Source organism: Rosa rugosa, chromosome 5 (assembly GCF_958449725.1).
Source record: "Rosa rugosa chromosome 5, drRosRugo1.1, whole genome shotgun sequence".
Lineage (NCBI taxonomy): Eukaryota > Viridiplantae > Streptophyta > Magnoliopsida > Rosales > Rosaceae > Rosa > Rosa rugosa.
The window spans coordinates 6,093,062-6,114,257 of NC_084824.1; the positions used below are offsets into that span (position 1 = coordinate 6,093,062).

The 21,196-nt window shown below is 39.3% G+C and overlaps 2 protein-coding genes and 1 non-coding gene across 3 annotated transcripts; 1 reads left to right on the forward strand and 2 right to left on the reverse strand.

The window, feature by feature from the left end:
• Positions 1–8,147: 8,147 nt before the first annotated feature.
• Positions 8,148–8,219, reverse strand: TRNAD-GUC (transfer RNA aspartic acid (anticodon GUC)). The gene has a single exon. It is a non-coding gene; the product is annotated as a tRNA-Asp (tRNA).
• A 777-nt stretch (positions 8,220–8,996) lies between these two features.
• On the reverse strand, positions 8,997–11,725 carry LOC133712637 (receptor-like protein kinase FERONIA). Its single transcript, XM_062138748.1, has one exon. It carries the CDS (start codon positions 11,546–11,548, stop codon positions 9,041–9,043), a length of 2,508 nt encoding a protein of 835 aa, XP_061994732.1. The 5' UTR covers positions 11,549–11,725; the 3' UTR covers positions 8,997–9,040.
• Positions 11,726–14,676: 2,951 nt separating this feature from the next.
• On the forward strand, positions 14,677–17,475 carry LOC133710900 (cytochrome P450 CYP749A22-like). Its single transcript, XM_062137037.1, has 5 exons — positions 14,677–15,050; positions 15,129–15,355; positions 15,474–15,706; positions 16,225–16,603; positions 16,713–17,475. The coding sequence occupies exons 1-5, from the start codon at positions 14,708–14,710 to the stop codon at positions 17,139–17,141; spliced, it is 1,611 nt and encodes a 536-aa protein (XP_061993021.1). The 5' UTR covers positions 14,677–14,707; the 3' UTR covers positions 17,142–17,475.
• The last annotated feature ends 3,721 nt before the right edge of the window (positions 17,476–21,196 follow it).

Sequence of the window (21,196 nt, forward strand, 5' to 3'; positions counted from 1 at the left end):
TCTGCCAAATGTTGAGTGATCTTATGAGGAAAATTGAGAGTAACTCATAAGTGTATATATATATATATATATGAGAGTGAGAAAGTGAAGTGGTTTTGTGGTGGTCGTTGTGATTGTGATGTTTCTACTTCTATACTTGAGTTAAAGGAAATGTATTTTAATAAATCAACAGTTCATTCTTGTTTACTCATACTAGCTGTCAAAAGCTTACCGGGTTTGGTGTTGTTGCAATCCCGGTACACTATTCAAATTGTGTAGCGGGTACTACTACAGGTCAAGAGAATCAGGAAGGTGATCGAGCTGCGTAGGGTAGCTGCAAGGGTGTTATTCTGATTTTCTATTGTGAGGTTTGTTATGCTCATTTAGAGCTTTACAATTTTACTTGTGAGAGTGAATTTGTAATAATAAACTCGAGGTCTTCGAGACTTTATGTTTGAGTGGCGAGTGGTGTGTTTGTTCTGAGAAAAAAAATTCAGAACGTTTATTTGATTTAGTTCTTAAATTCATGTTTCGGATTTGAATTTGTTATTCAAAATTCGGGGCGTGACAGGCCTTCATGCATGGCTCCACCAGAATTGGCACCCGAGGACACTTGCAGTCCAGTTCTTCCTCCGCCGCCACCAGTTTTGATACCTGCTCCGCCGTCACCACCTTTGGCACCTCCTCCTCCTCCACCGCCACTTTTAGCACCTCCTCCTCCACCGCCTTTGGCACCTTCACCTCCACCGCTACTTTTGGCACCTCCTCCGCCACCACCACCACCACCACCACCCCCCTTGGCACCTCCTCCGCCACCTCCTTTGGCACCTCCCATATTGTGATCAAAAGAAGTGCACGTTCACTCACTTCTGTTTGCTACTGCTGAATACTATTACAGAGTGCAATGCATAGCCGATATGGCTATATATATGTGTTACGTGTTTAACCAGTCAATTATTTTTTCTTAGTTAACGTTGGGTTTGTTTTGTTGTTTCACAATTACAAGGATAGTGGGATTAGCCTTATTCTTAGTGTGGTAGTTTAGTTGGCAAGTATCCTTGTTTTGCTGGAACCTAAGGTGATTGATTGGAATAATGATAACGGTTAATTGAGGAACCGGGACTTCTAAAATAACACAAGGCTATTGAATAGAATTTGAATTAATTAATTCATTTGTCCAGCAAACCCAACAAGCTAGAACAACCACCAGTACGTTCCACTAGCTAGCTAGCTCCTGCATGCATGAGTCGGTCTCCAAATTAATTAATTCGATCATTAGTGTCGTCCAGGGCCTTCCATTTACCTTTTTCGTGTCAGTTGAATTTCTACCATAACCCTTTAGACTCGTCTCGATGATAAACACGTAACCTGTCAAAATTTATTCTGTTACTGTATATGGTTCTCATCCCCTTCGGATCGGCTTAAATCGACTTCGGATCGATCAGACTGTCAGAAAAATTCTTCTTTACTCTCCTGGTTAAAATCTCTAAGTAAAATCGACGTGTCGTTTACATAGTTCCTCGTGTGGTTTAGATGATTTCCTACTGCTGGTGCATCCATGCATTGGTTCAGGAAATTCAAAGATTTTAAGAGTCCTCAACTTTTCTTGTTTTACCGTATAGGAATCCAACGGGTCTCTGATGTAAATGATGGTTAATGACTTCAATTAATTTGTGAAAGACCATGAGAGCTTCGGTCCTTGGGTTTAAAATCTTCAAAGTTATGTGATATGGCACGGATTGTGGTTTAGGGTTCCAATCCCATTTGACTGATTCGTTCCCAAGTTTTTGACTTGGGAAGTTGGGATCAAAATACATCTTTTATTTGTAATCCCACGGTCAAATTGAACCACGTACACAGATTAGTTTCATCGTAAGTGTATATATGTGTAACTGCATATAGCCACAATTTTTGAGTCTTTCTAAATTTCTGAATGTACCCAGCAAATATTTAATTAAGTAAACCCAGCAAACTTTTTACACTCAATAAAATCATAAAATTTCTAACTACACCCAACAAGTTTTCCGATAATACCCTTATTTCAAACCCAGCAAAACTTTATCAAGATGAAGATAAACAAACCCAACAAACTCCTCTTCTAAGACGAAGAATATCAATTCTATATCTACCTTCCAAATGTTGATAAGTTATATCGAGCTGGGTCTTTGGGCCTTTCGAGTTTCGATTGGACAATGAGGGCAATACTCCAAGGAATATCTTGGAGGAAATCATATGGCACAAGGACAGAAGTCGCGAGGGTATACCCTGCCTTAATCTTCCATACCTTCTCATTTCAGCATCAATTCTAGGCCTGGGATCGGTTCTAAAAATGTCATTTTTTGTCGGAACCGGAACCGGAACCGGAAAGCCTTTACCGGTTCGGTTATGATGTTTTTCATTGTGGGAACCGTTTGGGAACCGAACCGTTATGTTCGGTTCGGTTATCAGCTGTTTCCGGTTCCTGTTCATAACAAGAAAAGGCTTGCAATTTAACAATTTCCCAGCCATTCCAGACTCCTACACACTCCAGCAGTTCAGCACATATAAAAATGTTCAATACAAGACAAAATCAATACATAATGTAGTTTTAAATTTTAATACACCAAAGTTGGAAAGTTCATGAGCTGATTCACTTCAACTCTTACTATCTTCAAGACTTCAACAATGCAGTTTAGAACTACATAATGCATTAATGTTTAATGCCTAAAACTCTAAAAGAGTTGATGACATGAAAATGAAACAAAGAGACAGAGAGCTGCTTTAAAACATTTTCCAACTTGCAACTTGATTCTTTCATCCACACTTCCACATAGATAGAGCTGCTTTAAAAGTTGAATCCTGCATTAATAAGCAAAAACAACCAGATCAGTCCGACAAGTCCCACAAGGCTACAACACAACCAGATGACCAGATCAATCCCATTTCCAAAAAAGCCAGGCTGCAAAGTGCCAAATTATACATGTGTGTCTGTAAAAGCAATTTTAAATAATCAAATGCATAGCATAACTACCACAAGGTCCACAACAGAGAGTCAGAAACTGCAAAACAAAGCATAAAGAGGCAAACTGCATCAATAATGAACTGAAATAATCTTTTCCAACATCAATACACGAAGGCATAAACTGATATATGTATCATCTTTTCAAACGTCAATACACAACGCAATGTGGAAAGTAGAAACTGAAATCAACAAAGCAGAAACTGAAATACTGAATGCATCAAACTGGAAACAACAAAGGTAGATACTGAAATTAACAAGCTGGAAACCAGAAAGGCAGAAAATGAAATGAACAAACTGGAAACCAGAAACTGAAAACAAAGCAGAAAGCCGGAAATACAAAAGCAAACTAAACTTGCTAAAACTGAAATTGAAATGAACAAACTGAACATATACTTACTGAAATGAAATAGAAACATAATGTAGTACCTTATGCAGTCACTTTGATGGTTCTTGAACTCTTTTTCTTGGACTTAGCTGCATCAGAAGTTGTGGAATTCTTGCTGACCTTACTAGCCTTTGAAGGAATCAATGATGCAGTTGCCTCCTTCTCCTTCCTTTCTCTTTCTTCTTTATCTTGTTCTGCATAACAAATAGTTGAAACACACGGATTTGATCAGAAACTGCAACAAAGGTAAAAGAAAAAGTAAGAAACAAACAAATCAAGGAATCACACCATGTTCCACATCTTCAAACCATTCCATTTCCTCCGGAGTAGGAACATAAGCCAAGCCAGTAATGGAATCTGATTTCAGCCAGTTCTGAAGGCAAATTAATGCCTCAACTGATCTAGGAGTTAAAGAACTCCTGTGAGGATCTATAACCCTCTTTCCGGTGCTAAATGTAGATTCACTTGCCACTGTCGACACTTGGATGGCAAGAACATCTTTGGCTACAGCTTGGAGGTTGGGATATTTAGGGCCATTAAGCTGCCACCATGTTAAAATCTTGAACTCAACTCCTTTGGGAGGCTTCTCAATAGGGTCTAGAAGGTTCCTATCAACCTCATTGTTCACCACAACTGCATCACCATGTTCAAGCTCTTTATCCCACTCCTCAAGCATATCTGCCATCTTGCCGGTAACTCTAGTTGAATTGTATCTGCTACTGCCAGCAGTTTGGGTCACCTCTGATGATTTGGTTCTTTGTGAACTCTGTGAAGGCAGCGAAGCTGCATACAGATCAGTCAAACTTATCACCAAATCTTTCAATTCAACACTCTTCTTCTTAATTTCTAAATCATCCATGTTCAACATCTTCTTGCACGCATTTTCAAAGTATCTAATCTTATACCTTGGATCCAAAACCAAGGCAACCAACAAGAGTTGGTTAATGTCCTCAAGCTTTCCATAGTATTTTTGGTACTTGGCCCTCATCTTCTGTGCCATCTGAAACAAGATCTTTTGTGTAACATCATGGCTGTCCACAGGTTGACAAAACAAATCTTCAATCTCGGCATGGACTGAAATAATATCATGGAAAGCTTTTGGTGAGGTAGGGTGTTTTGTGGCACTAACACTCAATGTTACATTATAAAACACTTTCAAAAACTTCACAAACACCACTGCCTTTGCCCAATCTACCGCATTAGGTGGTCCAACCTTCTTCCTAGAAGCCCTTCTCCTAATTGCAGACAAATCAACACTGAAATCATCCGGCTCTTCACCATCTTCCTCATCAGCCTCTTCATCTTCATCAAAATAAGACATGTACTTGGTGTCCTCATCATCTTGCAGCCTATCAAATGCCTTTCTAAGCTCTAAAGCTGTATCCAACATAATGTAGGTGGAATTCCACCTTGTTGGAACATCCAACACACAAATCCTCTTGCAATCATCCACCTCTTTTTCAATACAAGACTTGAATGCATCTAATCTTGATGAGCTTGATCTAACATAGCGAACTGCATTTCTTATACTAGACACAGATTTATCCATTAAATGCAGGGCAGACCTCACAATGAGGTTGACTATATGTGCTAAACACCGGACATGCAGATATTTCCCACCAAAAATAACACTCTTTTCCCAATTGTTCATTTTTTTCCTAATGTAATCTATGGCATGCTTATTTGCAGAAGCATTATCCACAGAAATAGTTAAGACTCTATCGACTGACCAAGCCCTCAAACATGACTCCAAAATTTTTCCGATTGTAACTCCTTGATGATTTGGAATTACACAAAAATTGAGAACTCTCTTGTGCGCGCAATTTCCACCCATTATCTATGAAATGGGCAGTTAAGACCATATAGTTGATGTTTTGAAGGGATGTCCAAGTATCGGTTGTCAAGCACACACAATGACTACTTAATTCCATTCTAAGCTCTTCCTTCTTCGACTCATACATTTTCAAAAAAAATTTCACAATAACCTTCCTACAAGGAATTTTCCATTTCGGAATAGCCACCTTACAGAAATACTTAAACCCTGGTCTTTCTATGGCACTAAAGGGCATTTCATCCATCACTATCATAACCGTAGCAGCTTGAATGCAAGCTTCTTGAGTCCACTGCCTAGCTACCAAACTTTCATCCAAATCATCAACAACAAGCTGAGTTTGACCCCCTGCCAATTCATTCCTACCCGGGTATTCCTTGCATATTTGTTCTATGTGTTTAATCAGAGAACTAGTTCCATTACTAGTCGAATTACATGCTAGGTGAGTAGGACAATACTTACATTGTGCTCTTGTGGTGTGCCCAACAATCTGCTCAGTTCCATCAATAATCTCCATAATGGGGTGATCTTCCTTCGTGAAATGTCTCCAAATCCAACTTCTCTCCTTAGATTTCTTTTGTTTCTCAACTTTCTCTGCCCTCTTTCTCTTTGCAGCAGCTTTCTTTGTAGCACCTTTCTTCGTGGTGGTATGATGATGCGATTGACCTTCTTCATTTTCTTCTCCTTGCTGTGTTGCAGGTACAATCTCATTTCCAGGACTACCAGTACTTGAATTCGAAGAAATCGAATTTGAAGCTATATGTACTGGGATGATTTGGATGAAGGATGAAGCTAAAAATGAAGAAAATGATGTTAGATATTAATCATATTATGCCGTAGCTGATTACAGATCTCCATTAACAAATCAGCCTAGCTTAGATTAATTAATCCAAAATGGAGAACTGGGATGATTTCGATTCATTTTACCTGGAAAGCTTTTAACAGCAGAAGATCGATGAGGGAGGGGTTGTTGGCCTGAACCCCAGCAATGGATTCCTGCAGTCCGAGACTCTGAAACAACTGACGAACAGTGACGGCGGTGAGGGAGTCGTTGGTGGCCAAGTAAAGCGGCCACGTCAGCCTGACGTAGTTGAAGCCGAGGGAGGTGATACGCTTGGAGATGGCGTCGAGGGGCTGCTTGCTGAATTGGGGAAGATCAATTTTGACTTCGATCCGGAATTGGGGATGAACTGAGGAACAGAAACTGAAGACTGCGGTCGTGTTTGATACTTTGATCGAAGACTCGAAGTCATGGAACATTTAGGTCGAGTTACAAACGAAACAGGCCTGGGCTTAGGGCAATAGGGCTTGAATTACTTGAATATATGGGTTTTTATTAGGCCTAGCCTGCATATCTCGGTTCTGACGGTTTCACTATGTTCAACAACAGACGAACCGGAACCGAACCGTAAACTCCAAACCGGTTCGGGTCTACAAAATTCACATGTTTTTAATAGGAAAAATCGAACCGAACCTCCGGTTCAGGTCCGGTTCCACCGGTTCTCGGTGCTAAAGTCCCAGGCCTAATCAATTCCATCTCTCCCCACTTTATTCATCTCACTCATCCTCTTCACCAACACAGACAACCCAATACCCATAACATCCTTATAAGCTGACCCCAATCCTCCATTTCCCAAAACTTCCGCCGCGGCTTTCATCAAATTTGGCAGCCCAAACGTGCCTCCCTGGTCATTCACCATCAACAACTCATTCGCAACATTCTTCCTACTACGCGAACCCTTCTTGGAATCCCCAGCTTTCTTGCTACTACCCGACCTCGACGACGCGGCCCGTCGTCTCTTTTGTCTAATATTTGCAACTTTTTACTTGTTTTTTGGTGTTAAAATTGGGGGTTTTGATCCTCAATTAGAGATAGCCAAGAAATTTAATCAAATAATGTGTTACTGAGTTTTTGTGCTTATGGTGTTGAGGATTTTGATTGCTGATTTTCAACTCAGAAGAACGAAGGAGGTTGATGGGTTTGTTATTCTTCATCTTTGCTGGGTTTAATTAAAATATATGGGTATTATCGAAAACTTGCTGGTTGTAATTAAAGATTTTATGATTTTATTAGGTGTAAAAAATATGTTAGGTATATTTAGATATGTGCTGGGTAAGACTCCAATTCTTTCATCATTTTCATTGCGAATTCAAATATTGTAGAGAAAAGACACTAAAACTAACAATTGCAAGAACGACACAAACTGCGATATTAATCAAAACTAGGATCCAAGATAAGGGGTTCCATTAGAGAAAGCAGAGACTAAGACCATTAATTGTTAACAATCACATGCATTGTAGAGAAAAAAAAGACATTAAAACGAACAATTGCAAGAGCAACACAAACTGCGATATTAACTAGGATCCAAGATAAGGGGTTCCATTAGCAGAAAGCAGAGACTAAGACCAATATTAACTCATTAATTCATATAATGCATGGCATCATTCCAAAACGCTTGAGATTCCATGAATATCATCTAGTCTCTTCCTCGGTGGCTTCTTTGTCCTCCTTTGCTCCGGAGACGAACCCGATGAAACAAGTACTTGAGATCCAGATTCAGAATCTCCGAAGAAACCCAGCATCCAAAGTGCAACGGCGCCAGTGGCGCCAAATGCAAGTGCAACGACTGCTGCAGGATTCATTTTTGTACCTATTATCCAAAGTGAAGTATGCTGACTAACCCCAATTGATATTGTAGCTTTCTTGTACTTAGAGGGTTCTTATATATATATATTGATAGGGTCAAATTTAATGCATAGCCCCAGTGCATGCACTTGGTTATGCGAATTTAAAGAGTCTCTGTAATCTGTATTGATTGTGATTTACTCAATTTGGCTTTTCCCATTATCTTTGAAGCTTTCTTTTACGGTTTCATTTCAAATTCAATGTAATGAGCTTTTAATTTGAACGCAAATAAACCAGGGGACAAAAAAAAAGGAGACTAAAACATCGCCGTTGCCGGGGATCGAACCCGGGTCACCCGCGTGACAGGCGGGAATACTTACCACTATACTACAACGACTTTATTGTTATTCGCACTTCACAATTTACAACAAGAGATTTAGACAAGAAGAATCATAGCAAAAAGAAATAGGTGGAATCGGTTCTTCTTCACCTCACGGTTGGTTGGAAAGGTCAAAGATGGAGGCTTTCCCCAAATATGGAAGACCCACTTAAACTGAGGAAGAAAATGCAAAAACCAAGCTTTGTTTCCGTTCCCCCTCTGTCAGCTGTAAGACCCAATTTGAAAAATTTCATCTGCCTTTCTCCTGTTTATCAGCTTCAGAACAATTTGTTTCTTGTATGCTTCAACACTGAACACCCTTGTTGTACGTGTTAAGTTGTAGAGTTAAACCCACTGATGCTTACCCAGATTAATGCATTCATCATGGAGCTTTATTCATTTTTCATTTTTGGTTGGTTTTATGTATAATCTTAGGTTCAGAAGCATATGGAAATTGGCAAAGACAAATTCATCTGTGAGGGGGGAGGAGAGAGAAATCGGTGAGGGGGAGAGAGAGAGAGAAACTGAGAGTAGAGAGATTGAAGGAGAGGGCAAAAAAGTCCTAAAAATTAATAAAAAGAATTAATTGGGTAAAGGGGAAATAATCCCTTAGAGTGTTTTGGGTAAATGGGGTTTAAAAACTCTTAGTCGGGCAAGTGGGCACATTTTAAGCTAAAATTGAGTAAATGAGCATTTTCCTATATATATATATGCAAATTAGCATGACGAAGAGAAATTCATAGGAGAAGCAAACCATTAGTCTTACAAATGAATATTTGGTACTCTAAACAACACGTCAACACGATACACACACTGATAGCTAGAGCCTTAGCTAGTAGTCAACGTCCAGTGGGTAGCATCATCTCAGAAAACTCGAGCCCTGGGGTTGGATCTGAAATGCCAACTTGAATAATGACCTGTTGTTTATGACCATCGATCTCTGTAGGAAAACTAGGGCCGATTCGATTGTTTTCTACTTGATCAGCTCTTTCTTGCTGCTGCAATGCCACCTCCAACTTCCACAACACATCCCCCATCGACGGCCGCTCACTTCCCCTATCTGTCAAACATTGCCTTGCTATGTCTGTGAATGTCTTCAGAGACTCGGAATTGATCTTTCCCAATAGAGACGGGTCTAGGATGTGATCAATTGCTTTCCCCTCCTGACCAGGATTACAATGTTGTAGTGCCCATTCACTTAAGTTTACTTGTTCTGGCTCTCCATTTTCTACAACGCTTATCACAGCTGGCCTAGCACACACAACTTCAAACAACACTACCCCAAATGAATAAACGTCTGATTTCTCGGTCAGTTTCTGTCTTCGATAATATTCCGGGTCTAGGTATCCAAAACTACCCTTTACTTCAGTGCTAACATGAGGAGTCTCACCATTTGATGATTGGGCAGTGGCACTAATCATATTCTGGTCGGGGCCAACTTTTGACAATCCAAAATCTGAAACTTTGGCCGCCAAATTTTTGTCCAACAGTATGTTACTAGACTTCACATCCCGGTGAATGATTTTTTCATTTGCCCCTGTGTGGAGATAGTGCAGGCCTCGGGCTGCTCCTATACATATCTTGATCCTCTGCTTCCAAGGAAGTGGGGATTTCTGGTACTTACCATAAAGATGATCACGGAGTGTACCTTGCGCCATATAGTCGTACACAAGTATCATTTCCTTGTCCTCTTTGCAGTACCCAATCAAAGAAACCAAGTGGTGGTGTCGTAGCTTGGAGAGCATGGTGATTTCTGTTTGGAATTCATGTAAGCCTTGCTTTGAAGTGGGATTTGCACGCTTTATAGCAATAGTAGTTGCAGTGTAGCCAGCACCTCCTATATAACCCTTGTAGACCTTCCCAAATCCACCACTGCCAATCAGAAAACCTTGACAGAAGTTGTTTGTTGCAGACTTCATCTCAGCAAGTGAGAAGTTTCGACAATAATATTGGTCTGAAGAACAATGCCAGGGGAGAAAGCCTTGTTTACCCCATCGCTGTCCTATCGGTAATTTTATGGAATGGAATACCGCTGTTAGTACAAGGACACCAAACAGAATAGCCATGAATGTAATACCTATTCGGCGAAAGATACGTGCAGCAGTAAATGTTGGAATGTTTTGGTACTGATCAACTTCAAAACCAAATGGATGCGCCCCAGCAAGATTGTTGTTAGTGTCTGATATTTTGAAGATTTCCAAGCCATTTAAGATTCCCTGATGATCATCAAGTTCTGAGTTGTTGTTTTCTATTGCAACCACCAGATTCCGCGTGCTATTGCTATGCCCGGAAACATAATCAACGACATAATCTCGACGTACTGGAAGACCAGCTCCATTGCTCCATTGGATTACATCTGCAAGGTTCTCAGCTGTTTGATAGTTGATGTAGACTTTAAAAACTCTTTCGCCTAGCTTAATCTTCTTACTGATCTCGCAGAAATGAAATCTGATGAGGTAATAGAATCCAGAATCAAGAGGGAATGACCAGCTAGTATTACCATCAACATATAAAGCCCTGGTTGTGGTGTATACTTTTACTGGTGCAGTGTATGCTGGGACCTCTGAGCTGTACTTAATTCCTATGTTTGATTGAAGAATGTGTGTATCGTCCTCAATAGCATTCAGATATGTTTCGTCTGTGGACCAGGTGCGCAGCATCTCAGAACCATCTAGATCAGGAGAGATGAAAGGCCCGCCTACGTTGACTCGGTACATGGTCTCAAGAGCCATTGAGTTGTTGAGGATGTAAACTTGATGGTCTTTAGGATTATGTCCGATGAGACGAATTTGAAGGGGAACTTCATCATTTCCTCTCACATAAAGACTTGTCGGCACCGAAACAACTTTGATCTTGTTTACAAATGCATAGGCACCAGGAGTTGATGATGGCGTGAATGTCACGTGTAGTCTTCCATGATCTACGTTGATGCAGAATTCTCTGATGGCATGCTGGATTTGACCTTGAGAACCTATAGAGTAGGAGGATGCTGAAGTCGTCAACAAAGTGTACTTTCCAGCTCTGATGGTAAATAATGCTTCGGATTTGTTTATGCTTTCCAGTGAGGTTGGATAGAACTGGAATTGAATGATTTTGGGACCTGGAGGGACGATACAGGTGTAAGTGTAGTTCGTTTGAAAGAGAATAGGTCCAGGTATACGACTAGAAGCTCCAATCTTACTCTCAGCATCAATGGTGGATAGTGGAGACACCGGCTCTAGAAACCCAACTTTGGATGTTGACAACGGGCCACAGTCGATTACCATGTCATCTGCTAGCACATAATCTGATCTGTGTGCTGAAACGAAGGCTATTAGATGGTAAATGAACAAGAATATGGTAAACATGTTTACAGCCAATATTACTCTTATTCTCTCTTTTTCTGTTTTATGCCAAGAGAATTACTTTCTCATTCTCCTTACTTTGCAGCATGCATATATAATAGTCGAAGCTTTTTGTAGAATGATACTTGGTTTCAAAGAGGTCGTTGTCTCTGTCATATTTCAATCTTTAAGTTTTTAAACCTTCATGATTCAAATCCCATGTATATATGTTTATGTGACTTGACAAGAAGTTTGACCTCAGTTTTGGAAATTTGATTCCATATATCTATATCTAAAGTAGTGATTCATTGACTTGAATGTTTGAAGGTACATATCACACCAGTTTGTATGTAAGACAGTGTGCAGAATTATCTGAGTGTAAATCAAAGCAAGACCAAAACTTCTGCAATATCTTCCTGTCATTTTCATTATCATATATGTATGCATATATTTCAACATTCAGGTATGTACGTACGTTTGTGCTTAAGCATCATTATCTTAGATGTTTGTTTGGGACAACGTTGTTGACTTTGCATATATGACATTTGAAATGTCTGTTCATCAACTTGATGAACAGACATTTCAAATGTCACGCCTTCAAAGTTTGCTTTCAGCAGCACTTGAAAGTTTGAAAAAAGTCCAATTTAGTTAGCTCCTTCGATCAGCAGCTTGACATTTTCATTTCCTTAAGGATTGTACTTGAAAAACAAACATTTAGAGAAAGAGGTCAACCCGAATAGCATTTTAGCAATGTTCTTTTTTTTTTTTTTTCTTTTTGTTTGGAAAAGATTTTAGCAACGTTCTTGCCTTTTGCACTTGCTGAGAAACTAAAGTATAGCTTGCACTCTTTATTCTTCACCTTTGGATTAAATTTGATTACCCCAACTCGAAGTGTTATAGTGATTGATCTATATGCCTGCAAACATGTCAATGCTTCAGTCATTCGATCATGGTAAAACAAAATGAGGAAGACATAATTTAAAATAAATGTACCCTCAAATCCCAAAAGAAAAGTGTTCGATTAACATACATATGGAAATTGTAAAATCCAGGATAGTGAGATTAATAAAGAAAGACCCGGGCTTTCGTGAAGTGATCCAAGCTGAAGTTAGGGGATTGTTCACTGGCCTTCTGCTTTCTCATAACCTTCATATTACACGCTTGGAAGTGGCAAGTGATTCTGCTGTGGTAATACCTTCTGATGAAGGTTGATAATGATATGCACCCTTTTGGAAACACTTGTACAGAATTGCAGAACTTTGGTGCAGCAGCATGATTCATGCACTATTAACCATATCTACAGGGAGAAGAATTTTGTTGCCGATCTTGTTGCTAAGAATAGCATTAATGTTTCAAGGGGATATCAGTCATATCACTTTCTTGATGCCCTCTTGCTCGCATTGTCTACGGGCTTGGGCTTTGTTTCCTATAGTTAGTTTTCTCTTTGTCCTGGCCCTTTGGGCTTCCTTGTGACCCAAAGAAATGAAAAAGAATAACAAGACCTCAAGTAGTACACTTCTCAAAAGCCCTGCTCACCTAAAGGACAGTTTTTAAGGGATTGTGAGAGACAAGTGAATTTGACGGCTGAAAATAAATGCATAGTTTTAAGTTGTTTTATACTAGCCCCTTAACATGTGCTCCGCACATGTCAATTGGCTTTTATTTTAATTTTTTTAAATTAAAAAAGTTATCTCTCCTGATTTTAGGGAAGTTTCTCCTTTTTTCCTGGGAGGTATTGCAATTTTTTGAAATATGATATAGTCAATTAACTATCCCATCCTCATCTAGAAATAATTTATTTATTGATACCTATATTATGTGAGGGCATATATGGTAGTTCAAAAATTTAACCATTCCCTCAAGAATTGACTTAATTATATATAAGATTTAATACATATGGTTGAGATGCATTTGTCCCTCACAATCCCTTAAAATTGTTCTTTAGGTGCGCAAATCTGCACTTCTCAAAGGATATTTGGGTCAAATTGCTCACTTACTCAGTTACTCTCTCTGTAAGTGAGAAACAAATTTTAAGCCGAGTTGACTGAATTCATTGTTTGCCTCGGTCTCCTTTTGTCATGTTTGGCGAGAGGCCAACGTTTTGGCTGATAGCCTTGCAAATTTAGGGCACTCCTGTCCTTCTCTTTCTCATTTTGTTCGGGATTCTCAGTTGCCTCTATCTTCCAGTACCACCTTCCAGTTTCATCTCTTTGGGGGTGGTTGTTCTTGGGGGTTTTCTTTGTAATTTTCTTTATCGGAAAAAAAAAAAATTAGTAATAAAACTTTTTTACATTATAAAAATTTAAAACATTTAACCTCAACCCTAATATCTCTTGCTCAAGAACAGTACCAAGAAACAATCATGGCAAAAAGGAAATTAATCAAAGGGTAGGTGAAATTGTGAAAACTGAAAATGCTTTGGATCCCTCGATTTTGGCTCTCTTGTTCTTCACATCACTACCGGAAAAAGGTAAAAGCTTTTTCCAAATGGAAGATCCACTAAAACTGAGCAACAAAAGAACCAAGCTTTGTTTTTTCTCTCTCAGGTAAAACCCAATAAACCTACTACATTTCTTAGTCGAATTTATCCAGCTCGAGAACAATTTTGTTTCTTTTATGCTTCGACATCCTTCTTTATATTACTTCTAAAAATACTACTTGGTTATTTTCCTTCTGTATTAAGTTACAGGGTCACTGAAAATGGACCACAAGATAACGTTTGTTTTTTGGAGCAAATCATTTCAAGTTGTTTTGGCTCATTATCTTATTGGAAACCACACATGAATCGACCCATGACTTGACTCATGAGTCATGACCACCCATGTGATCAGTAATGGCTCCCAAAATTCACACACTGTTTCAGAATCTAGTCGCTTCTTTCACTTCCATGTCTCCCAAGTTTCACAAAAGGTCGCTCTCACTGCCCGACCAATCTTATCTACAGACATCTAACATCATACAAAAATGTTGAACACGATTATGTTTTGCCCAACATTGGTGAATGACAATCAGACATGATTGACCATCTAACTTGGGAATGTTTCATTTTGAGTCTCCGAAAAAAGCTGGCATTAGTGTAAAAACGTCATTGGTGACCAAAGCAAATAGTTATATTGGATTTTAGTGATGAGTAATAATCGGTGCGGCCACTGGACAAGCTCACAATTTTAGGTGGATCCTGATATGCCAAAACGGCAATTTGGAACCAATAAAAAGAGCCATTTAACTTGGAAGCCTATCACAAACATACTGAAGATGGGCGTAGTAATCCTTGTTTCAAGCTTTCTGTGTGTGTTTCTTCTCCTAGGCCTCATCAAGATCGTTTACAAGCTATGGTGGACTCCGACTCGCATACAGAAGCTGATGGCTTCTCAAGGAATCAGAGGCCCTTGTTACAGACTCATCTATGGGAACACCAAGGAAATCTCCAGCATGCACAAGGAAGCCATGAGCAGGCCATTGGGTTTATCCCATGACATACTTTCTTATGTTCAACCTCATATTCACTCATGGACCAATATATATGGTATTTTAAGCTCTTCCCTAACTCTTGTTTTTGAATCTTCCTTTCAAAGATTATATCTCGGGTCATCTTTGTCAACAGGGAAGACTTACCTTCAGTGGCATGGTTCGCGAGCTCAGTTGGTTATCCAAGAACCTGAGTTGTGCAAAGAGATACTGAACAACAAAGAGAGGGCTTATCCGAAAAGAGGGTCTGAAGACTTTGTGAAGAAGCTATTAGGCGATGGCCTTGTTACTATAGTAGAACCTGAAAAATGGGCAAAGTTGCGAAGGATTGCCACCCATGCCTTCCATGGGGAGAGCTTAAAAGTAAGTCGTTCTTATCAGTTTACTGGTGATTTCTTGCAAAGACTACATGTGGTTGGTATTTGTGTCAGTTTTTTAGAAAGGTAGATTTGATAATAGCATGATGTTTTTTTTGTTCTAGACTATGATTCCAGATATGATAGCTAGTGCTGAGACAATGCTAGAAAGGTGGAAAAATCACGAAGGAAAAGAGATTGAGGTGTTTGAGGAATTTAGGTTGTTCACTTCAGAAGTGATTGCTAAGACAGCCTTTGGAAGTAGCTATGTAGAAGGAGAGCTCATTTTTCAGATGTTGATGAAGTTGGCCTTCTTATTATTCAAAAATGCGCTCACAGTCAAGGTTCCTGGCATAAGGTAACCTCCTTTTTAACTGATTGTCAAACTGGGAATCACAGACCGTTTGTGCATGTTCATTCGAGTTGAAGAGCGTTCGAATCCCAGAACATAAGTATGACAACAAATTTGTTCAGCCTTTCTTTTTGCTGAAAGTGTCAGCATTTGATCTAATGAACTGTTGATTTATCAATATGTGAGATTCTGTAGCCTCATTTTTAGTATCCAAATGATCTTTGGATTGGTTAAAGGATCATGCTTGAGAAAAAATAATGTGAAACCATATTAAATAGTGGAAAAACCTAGCCTGACTTCTTGGAACATACTTGATTTCGAGGAGGAATGGGAAACATACTCAACTGCATGAATTGTAGTTGATCCAAGACTTTCTGACAAATTAGAATAGTCATGCAGAGAAAATAATATCCCTTGTTCTTTGTTCATTGTTTTCCCAGCTGCTGTTTGGCAAAGAACTATCAAAACATGATTTTTGGACGGTTACTCTTGTTCTTATGTTTAGTGTTTCATGCAAATTTCAGCAAGATATCTAAAAGCTGCGATGAGGTAGAATCAGAGAGACTCGAGAAAGGAATTCGTGACTCCATAACAGAAATTGTTAAGAACAGAGAAAAGAAGCCAATGAGCGATGAAGAAGACAGCTTTGGGAGTGATTTTCTTGGATTACTTTTGAAGGCTCATCATGATGCCAATCAGAGCCAGAGAATTTCGGTGGATGATTTAGTTGACGATTGCAAGACATTTTACTTTGCTGGACAAGAAACCACTAATACTTTACTTTCTTGGACAGTGTTGCTCCTAGCACTTCATACAGATTGGCAAGAGGAAGCAAGGAAGGAGGTCCTACAATTATTTGGAAAACAGAATCCAAATCCTGATGGCATTTCCAAACTAAAAACGGTAAGAAAGTCGGGATGAACTGACTAGTTGCTTTGCTTGTGATTTGTGAAAGTGGAAGAAACTTCCGTTCAAGCCTCGATCCTGATTGGTTCTCTCTTATTAAATGCAGATGAATATGATCATTAATGAGACTCTAAGGTTGTATCCTCCTGTTGTTGGCCTTGTAAGGAAAGCTGGAAGAGAAGTTACATTGGGAAAGGTCATTGTTCCTGCTGATCTTGAACTGTTTGTCTCAGTTCTAGCACTTCACCATGAACCTCAATTCTGGGGACCAGATGTGCATCTTTTCAAACCAGAGAGATTTTCAGAAGGGGTTGCTAAAGCTACTAAAAATAATATAGGTGCCTTCATGCCCTTTGGCTTGGGACCTCGAACTTGTGTGGGCTTGAACTTTGCAACCACTGAAGCTAAGATTGCACTGTCAATGATTCTACAACGCTACTCGTTCTCCCTTTCACCGGGTTATGTCCACTCGCCCTTTCAGTTTGTTACAGTTCGCCCACAACATGGAGTCCAAGTTATACTGCAGCCATTATGAACCGCGGAGTTCAGAGATGAGAAACTTTTCTGTAACACTTCGTCAAAAGACAAAGAACAAAGAACATCAAACAGAATCTAATATGAGACACAAAACTATCTCTGTTTTTTGTTCTCAGAGACAGATTTTGGATGTTTAGAAACTATAATAGTGAGTAAACGTGGTATATGGTTCATGTATCATTACTATCACATGATACAAGAATAACTCTACTAGTCTCTGTAACAAATGTAAGAAATAGAAAGAAAGAAAGCTTTAAATGTAATCATCAAGATCTGTCCCAAAGCTTTTAATTTTTCATTCTGAATATGGAAGAAAGACTATTTTGACATAATTTGCATGGTTAAGAGATTGGAAGCATATTTGGTTGGAAGTGGATTCTATGCTTATTCTTAACTTCATCCTCTCTCCTTTCTTAGTGCCTTGGCAACTAAGCATTGCGTGGGGCAACTGCTTCCTACACATTTTTCAAATGCAATTTCGCTGCTCTCATATTTGTCGTGAAGTTACATCAGGCTGCGGATGCTCTAGCTAATCATGGGACCAATGCTACCGATTTGGTTTGGTGGGACTTGCCTTCCAATTTTGTTATCTATTTTTGTATTCGTGACTGGTCGGGGCTTCCTAATTTTTGTTTATATATGTTAGTTCCTTTGCTTCCTTGATTAACTTTTGTTACACTTGTTATATTTTGTTGTTCTTTTTGCGGGGTGAGGTTTATGTCCCCTCATCTTGATGTAATTTTTTTTTTTAAAAGAGGAGCGGTGCAGCTGCTCTCAAGCCTTGCTTAATGAAACCATAGAATATAAGGAGGGGACATAGAGCCTGAACCCCACATTACATAAAGCACTGTATTCTAACATGCACCAGTTAGCAAACAGTGCTCGATTGACTACTCTATTTGCTTTGACAAAGCGGTGACATAATGGAAAAATAACTCTACTAAGAAGAAGCATTATAACAAATAGTGCAACTTTCCTACTATGTTGCCGCACAGAATCTAATCGGGCGACACTCTGTTTCATCCTGCCACTAGGAGATTGCTTCCATTTCAAAACAGATAGCCGTCTCATTAGGCCAGACAAGGCACACTCAGTGTGCAGACCGGGACAAAGCCCACATAATTCACCAACCATACAAGGATGGGGACTTATTGAAAACAATAAATAAGAAAACACTAATGAAACAAGCAAACTAAAACTAAAAACAGCAAAAGCCCAGACTGGGCCCCCTAGCACTGTCCAAGCCCAGAAGGCCTAGGTCGCAAGGGGATCGATGGATCCAACCCTCCATCTCAGCCAAAGAAAAATGCTGCACCAATGCCACCACCTCGCCACCATACCCACCGCGCCGCCACTAGCCTTTGCTCCGACCTGGCAACAACCCGATCCCACTCCCAATCCACCCCTAGCCCTGATGCAGCCTTCCTCCTCAATCAAGTGAAATGCAGGAATACTCCTCTCGCCCTCAGTCTCCAAGCATCGAACTCACCCTCGAAACCATCATCCCGTTTGGCCGCACCCGACACACGCCGGCGAGGCCAGAGGCCATCACCAACGCCGTTGTGCAGCCGGACAGGAACGAACGAAATATGCGAAGACAAGTTCTCTAGGTTTTCAACCACCATAGGTGGTCGAGTTGGTAAGAGCCTTCAGGTGTGGAACCTTGACTGGACGCATAAATGATAGGAGCATATTTATGCTACATTTTTATTATTTAATCTTATGATTTTCTTTGTTAGTTTATATTATTTTTAGATGATTTATTTGTTTTTGTGTTTATTAGGTTTTCTGAAGCAAATTAGGAAAATAATGCTTAAAGAAGGAAAGTGCGTGGAATTCTGATTCAATAAGGATTTTCGATGGATTATGACTTTTCTTTGAAGCAAAGAGTTAGAGACCCACAAGGAAACAAAGTAAAAGAGTTTTAAGACGAAATAAAAGGTTTTTAGAAGTCACAATCAAGGGGACAATGCACAAAAGAAGCAAGAAACCATTCAAGCAACTCAAGGAGAAGAAGTAAAGTGATCGCTGGAATCTGGAGATCGATCGTTTGCCTTGTTTTCCATCTTTTTGATTCTTTCTTCTTTCCAAAACTCATGTATTTCTTTTGTGTGTTTTCCAAGATGATGAGTAGCTAATTTTCTTTTAGTTAGGGGCTGCTTTCAGCCCTAGACATGGTGTAACTATGATGTTGGTGTTTATTTAATTAATAAGTTCTTTGGATTTCGGATATTCATTGGTTTATTATTTGTTCATGGATCAACTTTGTATGTTTATTGATGATGCACAACATTAGTATGCATGCTAGGTTGTAAAGCTATGAGTGTCTTGTATGATCATCATGTCTACTTGCATTCTAGAGTAGCGAGTGAATGACTTGAGCCCTATTCATATAAACCAACGTCTAGGTAGATTAGGACAACATCAGTATCGAAATTGCCTAGCCTTATTCATAATCTTTTAGACCTTAATGACTTTTAGGTGAGGGCTATGCGAGAACATCACTCTAGGTTCCATTCTAGAAGCTAAGTTAAGTTGAAAACATCATTCTCTTAACATACCCAGTAAGAAAGATTGATAGGTTAAGTACAACACATCATTGGCTTAGCTTGAGTAAGGATATCCGAATGAATTGAACATGTTAGTAAATACATCATAGGTGTAATCATTTTCTAGTGGTGAGAAGTAGTACCTAGCTAGTTTTCTCATATTTGATCAAAACCAAATCCCCTAATTGCTTTCTGTTTTCTTTAGTCTTCTGTCCTTCGTTTTCTTCATTTTATTTAGTATAGCAGTTCAACTCCGATTACCCCTAATTTTCGTGTGCGTCTTCATCTGTGTGTCTAGTTAGTGTATATTTAATTTTATAATTTTTGGTAGAGTCTAGGTATAGTTTTTATTTTCGTCTTTGTCTAGTGTCTGTTTCGAGTTTTCAGAGTCTGTTTTGCAATTGTTGAGCCACAATCCTCCGCGGGAGACATTTACCATCGATAACCATTGAGATTGCAGGGATTTATTTATACTCCTATTTTAGGTGTATCAATAAACTCTCGCAAGCTGATACGCTAAAAGTAAGCGCGCAATTTAACCCTGAAAAATGTCATCGTTAGTATATGGTAAATAGGGATCGTTCTAACCGGGGATTGATGGTACACCTGTAATTGTAAAAACAAATAAAGAATTAATACAAGTATGAAATAATATTTACAACAATAAAACAAAGAATAAAAATATATACAAGTAAACACAAAGAGGGGGGATTTAGAATTATAAAATCAAAAATCAAATAAATAAAATAAAGAAAGTGTAAAAACATATATACAATGGTGAAACATAAGAAACAAAGATCAAAACCAATTCCATGTAATCAAATTTGATTCAAACCCTATAATTGATCATCTAAGTCATGAGAAAGAAGTTGATCATGTGAAACATTCGACGCAAATGATTTCCCATATTTTACTTTCCTTTACTAATTAACCTAAGTGAAAGCACCTAGATCAATCCTATTAAACATGCAATCAAAGTCTAGAAAGCTAGCTAATCAAAACATGTTCAACGCAAGAAGCATAAAGAAATGTTATCAACTTAAGTGCACAACCTAGTTATGAATAAGTTCACCTATTTGCAATCCTCTTCAATTGAATTCGACCTTTGTCCAAAGCCTTTACTACTTGTGATTTAGGTTCACAAAACTATTAGATGAATCGTTTACCTAAATCTAGCACCCAGGGCTGGGAATCTGAGACCGAGAAACCGATACCGATACCGACCGAATTGTACCGATACCGATCGGCTCGGTTTCGTTTATGGTTTCTGTAGTGCCGAACCGAAACTGTACCGAGTACATTGGGCTCGGGTCGGGATCGGATTGGGCCTTTTTAATACCGAGATGTTACCGACCCGGCCCATTAACTTGCTCCAAATCGATGTAGGGATGCAGCTCGGGTAGGTGACCTAAAGAAGCCGCATTCAGTCCTTCACTCTCAAACAGCCAAACGCCCAAAGTCCCCAAACCTCCTTTGTTCGATGCAGCACCACGATTCCATTGAT

Excerpts from the sequence above, each read along its gene's own strand:
- LOC133712637 (XM_062138748.1), bottom strand. The coding sequence starts at position 11,548 with ATGTTTACCATATTCTTGTTCATTTACCATCTAATAGCCTTCGTTTCA.
- LOC133710900 (XM_062137037.1), top strand. The coding sequence starts at position 14,708 with ATGCCAAAACGGCAATTTGGAACCAATAAAAAGAGCCATTTAACTTGG. Across the intron at positions 15,356-15,473 it reads TCCATGGGGAGAGCTTAAAA|ACTATGATTCCAGATATGAT; the intron begins GTAAGTCGTTCT and ends TTTTTGTTCTAG. Across the intron at positions 15,707-16,224 it reads GTCAAGGTTCCTGGCATAAG|CAAGATATCTAAAAGCTGCG; the intron begins GTAACCTCCTTT and ends TGCAAATTTCAG.